General features: G+C 40.9%; 1 protein-coding gene across 1 annotated transcript; it reads right to left on the reverse strand.

Annotated features, from left to right (window-relative positions):
• Window positions 1-2127: 2127 nt before the first annotated feature.
• Window positions 2128-9807, reverse strand: cyp24a1 (cytochrome P450, family 24, subfamily A, polypeptide 1). Its single transcript, XM_030052070.1, is given in 17 exon segments — window positions 2128-2483; window positions 2616-2727; window positions 3006-3203; window positions 3564-3642; window positions 4324-4423; window positions 4426-4492; window positions 4726-4734; window positions 5243-5281; window positions 5283-5362; window positions 5365-5379; window positions 6562-6673; window positions 7145-7236; window positions 7589-7682; window positions 7813-7906; window positions 8033-8223; window positions 8373-8638; window positions 9724-9807. Coding segments are annotated over 16 exon segments (1557 nt in total). The 5' UTR covers window positions 9734-9807; the 3' UTR covers window positions 2128-2483; window position 2616.
• Window positions 9808-10286: the final 479 nt, after the last annotated feature.

A 10286-nucleotide genomic window follows, 5' to 3' on the forward strand; every position in this document is an offset into this window, starting at 1 on the left:
CAAGAGCCGCAGTATGGTATAGGGAAACCAGTTACTGGTTTCAACAAATGATTGTCTTAACATCTAGGCAAAATTCAAAGGAACTTTCTGTTTTAGTTTTACTATTTTGTAAGTTCTGAAACAACAAAAAAGTCCCCTTATAACTATAAAACAATTCTGGTTCCTTTCATCTCTCTGTTTTTTCTAATACTTTCCTTACTTTACTTTCTCCCCTTTCTTCACTGAGGAAGTAGAACACATTTAAATTCTGAGCTTGACTGTTTTTCTTGTTTCCATAATTCCATAGCCCCATGATTCAGTGTTTCATTTGATGTCATTCTACTATTTCAAGTAGTCCAGACCCAACAGTGGCCACAAATATGTAATAATGCTACGGATTAACGTCTAGCCTCATAACTCCTTTCTTTTCAGTCAACAACCCAATTAGCTGCAATATGGACTAACTGTAGAGACAAATATTGTGTAACCTGATTTTGAGATTGTGGGATTAGTATACTTCATTTACATACACAGTAACACTGACCTTGAAATTTAAGTAACAGAGTGTGTAAGATGCCAAATTCATAATGTAATGGTGGAGACTGGAATACATTTCACAGGGTCTTAACATTTCCATTAGTGCATCTCCAAGGTGCATAAGAGCTGAATTTTAACAGCTGATCACAGCGTAATACTATTGTGTGAAATTTAATGGGTTTGTGTTTGCTTCTTGAGACAGAGACAAAAGTGTAGAAATGCTAAATTGTATATATTTTTATTGAGCAATGTGCTGCCGTGAACCAAAAATGTGAAGACATTGTTGAAAATAAAATAAAATAAAAAAAAAAAATGAAAGAAGTCTGTTAAGTAATTTCTTTCTATGTCGATAGATGAATGAATTCGAGAACCAGTTAGGACTAAATTCTCTGGTTATGTAACTAATCAGCATCACATGACCTGAATGGCAGTGCAAATCTTTTCAAAGAGACATTATTTTACAACCAAATTACAGTAATAATGTTACTTATACTTTAAGTGTGAAGGCCATTTTCACTCAGTAGAGTGCCATGTACTCTTTAAGAGTGTAGTCTGTGTTGAGCAAGTGCTCCTCACCTCCCCCTGATGGTCAAAAGCTTGTACTGCACTTTTGTTCTTGGTGCATTTCGTTGCTGTGGCTCTGGTATGACTTCTTGCGTGCATGGTTTACAATGCAGATGTATTTTCAAAGAAAATATTTTGCCAGCATTACTGTGGAGTCTGCTTGGACAAAGGAGGCAGTAAAAAAGTAAGGTGGATTGAACTTATTTTTTCAATCAGACTGAAGTATCTGAAGTATTTATCTGCTCAATCACTTGCATATATCTTCAACATAGTAACATTAAAAATTCTAAAGAAAAGAAAAAGAAATACATTGTCACCAATATCCTGGATCATGGCCATGATAATAAAACTTTGTATATGAGTGAACGCAAGATTTTTATTATAAATTGCACTCCCAAATGAGAAAATTTTGAACCAAAACTATTTTATTTTAAATGTGTTTTGCTTAGCATGATGGATTGATAGAGAAACCCATGAAAATCCGGTATTGTGTATTTAAAAAAAAATGTCTGTGTATAGTACAATTTTTTATGTGAAATTATAGTCACCTGTGATCTTAGGTTTGAAATTTTTCAAACTTATGTAGCTTTAAAAGTTGAGGGTCTGGAAACTTGCTTGGTGTCAAAAAGATTCCTCACTATAACAAGTATGTCTGTTTTTAAAGTTTAAAGCTTTAAAGTTTAAAACTGTGTTTAATGGCTAAAGTGCCACCACCGAGAATACTGGCACCATACATACAATATGCATTGTCTTGCACCAGACCTACTCTGCAAAGTTCATGGTTTTTGTGCATGGGAAAGCTGGTTTTAGATTTTGTTAGATCTGTCCCTAAACCTCTGAAACACTCCAAATACCCCCAGATACTTTAATTCCAATCATGGCAATGTACCAGTTTTTAAATGCAACACAGTCTGTGTGGTTACAATACATTTATTTATTTATTTGTTTATGTGAATAAAATATTCTTTCTAAGAAAAAAAAAACCAATATTATTACAATGTCATTGCACTTTATATACACAATGAAAAATAAACATATATCCGGTGACCTACAGTATGTATATAACTTATTATACAATGAAACAAAATACTGCATAAAGTAATTGACATCTATGTCTGAGGTGAGAGCATTACATAAAGATTTGAAGACAGCTGCCTTGGTACAACATTCAGTTTGTACATAACAACTGGTATTTTGGTCAGCAAACTATATGTCACAAGTAATAGTTTAAATAGCTTCATACATAAGTCTGAGGTATTTCTGGCGTGATTAAATGCTTATTCATTTCTATATGTTTTTTCTATGTACAGAGCAGCAATATAGGGAGTCACTGAACCACCAGGGCCATGGCAACAGAGGTATCATCTTTCTGTCACTATGTCCGGAAGAGTTGAATATGGATCCTGGCGGGGAGGGTAAAGAAATAATTAATTAGTGTGAATGCCACATTCTAGACACCATGCCTTTTTTAGTCAGAGACCATATCAACAAGAAGCACAGGGGAGTTTGCAGGGATCGATTTTTTTTTCTCTTACTTCATCTCCTTATGAAAGCGACAGGCAATTCCCTGTTGGGCACTAAGACACCGGAATGGATCACGTCGAGTGGCTCATTATCTGTTGGTACAATCTCATAGTCTCTGACCAGCTGTCAGGGAAAAAACATGTGAAATCCACCATTAGATTAGCCACTGGAAGGTTTGAGAAAAGTGTTACATCACAGGGAAAAAACAAGAAACATGGACTATATTATTTTAGATCTTATTTTAGAGTCATTATGGACCCATGATCGATATCTGGCAATCCCAATTTCCACTAACAAGATTTACAGATTGGTTTGATGTGATTGGTGATTCCATATTATATATAGTAGGACCTTGGGGAATCTGTGCTAATAGCCTAAACTACATATCAAGGAGGTCTTACCCAGCACATGGCGAGCTGCAGCTGGAGCTCTGCGAGCCGCCGGCCGATGCACATCCTCTTTCCAATGCCAAAGGGAACATAGGCAAAGGGATTGATGTTGCTGTTCTCCCGTAACCAGCGCTCAGGTTTGAACTGCTTCCCGTCATCAAAGTACTCCTCATTGTAACCCAGCGCGTGGCTGTTAATCATTAACACTGTCTGTAAATAGGGAGAAAATGAAAATGAAATCATTAGTTTTGATATATATAGTACAGTACAGTTTTATAGATATGGTATATTTGTGATTCTTGAGAGGAATCCCCTCTAATTGCTCAAGAGAAATAAAATCAGATTATAGTACAGTAGCCTACAAGAGTAAAGTCCAATATAGAGCTAGTTACTGTAAATCTGATCCTTTGCATTGTAGAAGCTATTAGAGTTGCTCCATTCAGACTTTGTACAGTACTTTAATGGGTTTTCAAAAATTCTTCATTCAAACATCAGTCAAATGTAAATTGATATGAGAATGTAATCTGCTCATGTTAGGTGTATGGTGTGAACAGGAAATAAGCCACTTACTCCTTTGGGAATGGCGTAATCTCCCAACACAGTGTCTTTGTCCAGGGTCCGACTGGTGAATGGAACTGACGGCGATAACCTGCAAGAATTTGAAAAAACACGCTTGGGAATACGGTCTCATAGAAGCGAGAGTAAGACACACATGTCTAAGCTGTTTAGCGTCAGCTAAACATACTCCAAAGTTTTTCACAAGGCAAGATGAGGTGAGATATAATCTCCTGTCAGAGGTTATAAACATATCCCTGGGTTATGGAGTTATGGCATTAGCCTTAAATAACATGTTAAACTTGTGACTGCATGAGAAAAAAAGGGGTTAAGTTGACCATATAAGGGATGGGAAGCGATTGAACGTGGACATACTGACGTTTGGTGGTCATGCCAGCATGTTTTTCGCTGGCAGTCCATGTGTGGGAATTTTGAGCTTCTTAATCACTATGGTACTTGATAGCTCCATGATGCAGCTCATGTGGTCCTGATCTGAAATCAAAAACTTTTCTTGAACAAATCAAAACTGTTGTGGTAATCCTGTAGTTTTGTAGATATCTCTACATTTTCAGTGCACTTAAAGTTGTATAGTTCTTCATCTACAGCTTGGTGGGGGATTGCCCTCCTAAGATCTCTTTGAGATACTGCACTTAGCTAGGTGGGACAACCCTCTTTTTATTGCCTATTAATAATTTCCCAGTGTAACTATAGAAGCAAGGATGTTTCTGGGGCTGTTTTTAACCCTAGGTCAAAGGAGAGCAGCAGTGTACAGTACCTCATGGATTCCTTCAGGCAGGCCTTGAGGTAGGGCATGCTCTTGATGTGCTCCCCCACATGGGTTCTGATCAGGGATGGCACCACATCCCTACTCTCCTTAGCAGCTTCCTCTGGGCGCCAGGGTTACGTGACAAGTTGAAAATAGCCCACAGCATACTGTTGGCAGTCTAGAAACATAAACGCAGCGGATGAGAGGGAGAAAAGAGGGAGAAGGACAGAGAGAGGAGAGAGAGATGAGAGAGAGGGGGAAAAAAGGCGAGGGAGATGTCGTTTAGTGAGGCAGCTAAGGCATTCCAGAGTGGGGTTCCCAAAAGGAGCTGAGGAATGTTCTGGGGTCTCCTCAAAGGTTCTGCAGTTACTCCGCCACCACATTCATTTTATGCTTTTGAAGTACTGTAACTGTCGGCACCTGTTTGTTTCTCCTTCCTAGACTTTGGGAGGGCTTTATCCCCCTTCTTCAAGGAATATAGGTGAAAGGTGAACGTACAAGGTTACATTATTTTCAAATAGCTATATGATGGTGTGGCACAGCTACATCACTAATAATCTGATCATGTAAAGAGAGTAAAAAGTAGAGTAAATCATGAGAAGCGGGGGTAAATGAAAAACTTCATTGCAATGATATTTAGTATCATATTCAGCACTTCTTGAATCAAGTGTCATTTTCTTGCACTAGTGGGCTGATCTCCTTTATTCCTGCCTTGTTTGCAGCACATTTATTCTTGTCCCCACACAAACAGGTGAAGCTTCATTTGGAAACAAGTGGAGATTATCTCATCCCACCTTGTAGATTTGTCACTTGTTTTGAGAAAAAAAGAAGATTTCAAAGCTGAATATGAGATTAAATGACTTGTCAAGATTAAGATTTTGTATCATTGGTTATGCGGTGCAAAAAACATCATTGCTCACCTCTCTACCACCCCAATCTGCAGCTCAGTGATGGCTGCGTAAAGCTCCCTTCTTAGAGAGGCAGCTGTGGTGGAGAATGTCACCAATCAGGTCATCAGGAGCTCCAGTGGCATTCCTCTTCAGCTTCTGTCTATGTAGACTTTGGCTGAGGGAACAGAAAACAGTCAGATGGCAAGCTGTTGTTTGCCATGTAAACAAACAACTTCTGTGAAAACTCAGAAAGAGAGTAGATTGTGATATATTGATTTAATTTAGAACACTTAAATTTGTGATTGAATTCTATTGATGATGCATTGGTAAGATACTTTTTGCCGAGTTTAAGTGTGGACGTTTGGATGTTTCCCACTTTCAAAGCATGGAAAACAAAAAAAAGCTTAATGTTTGAAGTTTATTAATTAGTTCATTGTTAACTAAAATATTCGGTATCCTAATTTTAATTTTGCCATCAATTTGTGTGTTAATTTTAATGTTTTTTTCCTTGTTTGATACATGATTCAAATCCTCAGTTGGTGTTCACTGTAACTTGCCAGTATCACCTCTTGTTCCTCTGACTGCCGATGGAGTCATAAGCCAATCTGAGATGAGCATCATTTAAGATGCACGATACAAAAAGTAACTAAACTAAGCACACTAACTACTGTTAGTCCACTGACACTCTTGGTAAACATATTATAAAATGACCTCAATTGGTACTGTTTAAAGCACTCAACCTCTTTTTATCTTGTGAAACTTGGCTACTAGAACATGTGCACCTCGTGTGTGTATATGGGGGGAAAGTGTGTGTGTTTTTCTCTCTCTCTCTCTCTCATCTCCTCTCTCTCTCTCTCTCTGTGTGGCGCGCGTGTGTGTAGTGGGTTATAAAGCCACTGCCAAGTAAACAGCACAACAAACTCTGGTTGCAAAGCCCTCGGTCGACAATCATCTTCTTCCTCCCCCCTATCATTCGTTCCCTCCTCCCGCTACTACAAATATTTGGCAACGTTCTCCTCCTTAGGTCATGCAGTTTACAACAACTCTGGCTGCCATTTACCCAGAGTGCCAAGTACATGAACAGCCGACGCACCCAGTTCAACTCTCCCTCTCTCTTTCTCTCTCTCTTTCTCTCTCTCTCCCCCCCATCTCTCCCCCCTCTCTCTCTCTCTATCATCTGACTGGAAATGAGCTCAGAGTGGTTTGTGGGTCACACGTCACGGAGGAGTAGTGCACGCACTTCAGGGGAAATGGGGAGGTGTAGAGGGGAAGTTGTTTTAGGGAGGGGACGTTGGGTGATGGGTGTTGTGGGGGTAGAGTGACACTTTGTACAGGCAGTGAATGGCTGTGTTTGTACCTGTGCTGAAAATGCGGTCCCATGCTGCAGTATGATCCTGCCATGTTTTTGTGTTGAGGCTCTTGTGGAGCTCCACCGGTGTGACCATCATCATGCCAAATGTGCTCATCATCTACAGGGAGAGAGGGAGAAAGAGAGAGAGAGAGAGAGAGAGAGAGAGAGAGAGAGAGAGAGAGAGAGAGAAGGACAGGGTCAGGCATATCATTTAATCATAATTACCCAAGTTGAAAATCTTTGATTCAGTCCTTTCTGAGGTCTTCTACTTATTCCACTCACTGCAAGACCTCCTTGAGTGCATACCTATTATCTCCTGCATGTGGGCAGTATTGGTTTGTCCCAGTAAATCCCCCATACTAAGATAGTGTCAGCTACTGGATTGCTGCATCACTGCCTGCAGTTCAGCTGACCTCTGCTGAGGTAAACCTGTTGAACTATGGTTTCTATAGGCTTACAGACAAAGTCAGAGTGCAATCTGCCTCAGTGTCAGATGGCTTCTCCTGCAGTGCGGCTGGCAGCCCTTTGTCACCCACTCTGCAGTGACAGTGCAGAGTTATTTGCTGAGTGGAATAGCAGGCATACTCACTGTTTTTACAGCTGTGATGAAGTTCATTGCTTCCTCGTTGACGTTCTCCTGCAGCAGTCCAAATCTCTTGTCATAGAGAACCAAGCAAATGGCTGCATGAAAAAGAGAAGCAAAGACAAGACTCAGAAGCTGAGCTAGTTGTATATACAGTTGTAGCTTATGTTTTTTTTTTTTTTTTCATATTAGTTATGTAATTTGAATAAAGTGGCTATGTAGTGATTAATAAATCGATCTAATATGACTACATACATTATTACTATCCTCACTAATCATGATTTACAAAGAAAGAAAGAAGGCATAGAAATAGAGATCGAATACGATTGGCTATTTTAAATAAATAAATAAATAAACAAACAAACTAATAAATCGGAATATAGAAAATTATACAACTAATTCTTATCAAAACAGCAGCTTTGAACAGGCAACATAAGTTGGCAGACTTACTCTCAAACGACCATTTATTCAGCTCGAAGTACAAGTCTTCAATTTTCCCATCGACATTTATTTTTCCAACTCTGGCAACAAAGTCTATCAACACCTATGTTTGGAGACAAGTAAAAGCAAAAATTCCAGTCTTTGATCAGTATTAACCAAATCGATGTGGTAGTGAACTAAGCAAACTTCATTTATCTTTCAGTTTATCTTTCTTCCAGATAACAGATCCCTACCTCGTTTATTTTGCCATCAAGCTTCACCACCTCTGTCGGTTTCATTAGTTTCTGCTGAAATGCACTCCGCACCCGCTGCCAGTCTTTTCCCTCCCTGGAAATCATAGCCTGGTTGTTTATTTCCACTTCAGCTCGTTTTAATATTTAATGCAAAAACATTTGAGCTCTTTCAGTCCCTGGCAAAGAGAACTGTCGCAGCAAATGAGAAAGGACTACTTACAGAATGAGAAGCCCATACGCCTCGTTTCTCAGATCTCTGTATGCTTTCCAGGGTTTGATCTCCAGTCTCTGAGGGTAACTTCCCTCCTTTCTGTAGAGCGCCTCCAGCAAGCAAGGTGCGCCAATGTGGACCGATTCAAAAGAGCCAAGTTTCATCCGGAATATTTTGCCGAATTTCTTATGATAGTCAACCTGAAAGAGTGTAAAATATTAATTAAATACTCACAGTGAAATAGTTTACAGTTACACCCCAAAATGCGCTTTTTAGAAATTGTCTGGCGCCCGAAAAAAATAGGCTACTCTCCTAAAACAGGTTTTATTGAATCCCTTATTTACTGTACCAGTGCTTCGTGCTGTCTTGTCAGCCCGCCCTTCCGCAGAAGTTCAACCAGACTGCCGACCAGGGGCCAGTTGGTGGGTCCAGGGATGGCGTCCAGGCTGTGCGCTCTGGAGGCAGCGTGAGGGCACGACGCAGCCTCCACAGCATCCTTCTCCTCCAGGACGCACACGGAGGATGTTGGTTTGAAGTGCTGCAGCCCTACCGACTTCTTTTTCAGCAACTCAACAATCTGAGGAACTTTTTGGATCTGCGCCCTCATCCTCAAATCTATTTAAAAAAAATAAATAATCGTGGATAGTCGAGTTTGTGTTTTGTTTTGTTGCGCGACGCTATTATAGTCTTTTTCAGAGGTTTCTCGTTTCTTGGAAGTGTCACACCTTACCACAATATATATACCCTGAGAATGTTTATTCCTGCCGTGCACCGAACCAATCAGGGATCGGTGCTGCATGGTGTGGCCGTCGAGCCCACCATTCATTTATGGATCCACGTTGAGAGGATCGCATGACCCCAGAAAGACCGAGGAAGTGCCCTCGCCCCCCCTTGCTTTATAAATAAACACGCAGGCCTCAGTGAAGGTGATGCGGTTCGCTTGAACCATGTTTCAGAGCGACCTGCGATTGGGAGAACCGAAACTTTGGCAAAGCAAATACTACTGCCACACTTCTGCTCCGTGGGCAAATATTTGAGCGATTGCAGGTTGCATTTGTGTGTGTGTGTGTGTGTGTGTGTGTGTGTGTGTGTGTGTGTGTGTGTGTGTGTGTGTGTGTGTGTGTGCGTGCGTGCGTGCGTGCGTGCGTGTGGATGTGCGTGAGCGAGAGAGAGTGCACGCGCGCTCGTGTGATAGTGTGTGAGCGAGCGCGCGCTGCCACTTTTGTTTGTGTTTTGCTGTGTGCGGCAGGCAGTGTGTGTGTGGGGGTTCAGCGCAGTTGTCATATTGTGCATTAAATTTATAACTGCACATTTTGTTGTTCTGTTTTGGCAATCACACATCTATAGTGCCTTTGCATTTTTATATGGATATGGCTGAAATGACAAAATGAAGTGAATCTTGTGCTCACAAAACACGTTGCTTAATTAAATGGCTTCAAATTGCTGAAGGGAGCATCAATTTCAAATAATCCAAAAGGGGTTAAAAAGTGCGTGGATAGGTTTGCTGATGCTGATAATTACAACCAAATAACTATTTCTCTCTAAAACTCTATCACTCCCTGCCTTCTCTCTCTCACACACACATGCACAAAACACACACACACGCCGCCAGCCCCCTCACCCTAGTTGGCATGACTTAAATAACATGTGGAGGGTGCAGTGGGGGCCCCATGTTATTGCCCGTAAAAGTGCTTACTCACAGGGTCTCATGTGGCATCAGAACATCCTTGAACTCTGAGGGATGTTTGCTGGCATGCATTTTGAGGGGCAAGAGTTCTGGATTCCCCCATCCTGCTAACACACACACACACACACACACACACACACACACACAGAACACAGACTGACTCAGTTATATGTGTACACACTCTCAGTGCCCCCCCTAAGCCTCTCACCCAACCAACACACACACACACATCCCCCCCCCCCCCACACACACACACACACACACATTTGTTTATTTGTAGACTGTTTTACTCACACACTCTTTCTCCCTCACACATACACATTCACAGAGCAACATATACACTATATTACCAAAAGTATTCGCTCACCTGCCTTTACTCATACTATGAACTGAAGTGCCATCCCATTCCTAACCCATAGAGTTCAATATGATGTCGGTCCACCTTTTGCAGCTATTACAGCTTCAACTCTTCTGGGAAGACTGTCCACAAGGTTGAGGAGAGTGTTTATAGGAATTTTTGACCATTCTTCCAAAAGCGCATTGGTGAGGTCACACACTGATGTTGGTCGAGAAGGC

The sequence above is a fragment of the Myripristis murdjan genome, chromosome 5 (genome assembly GCF_902150065.1).
Source record: "Myripristis murdjan chromosome 5, fMyrMur1.1, whole genome shotgun sequence".
NCBI classification, from domain to species: Eukaryota; Metazoa; Chordata; class Actinopteri; order Holocentriformes; family Holocentridae; genus Myripristis; species Myripristis murdjan.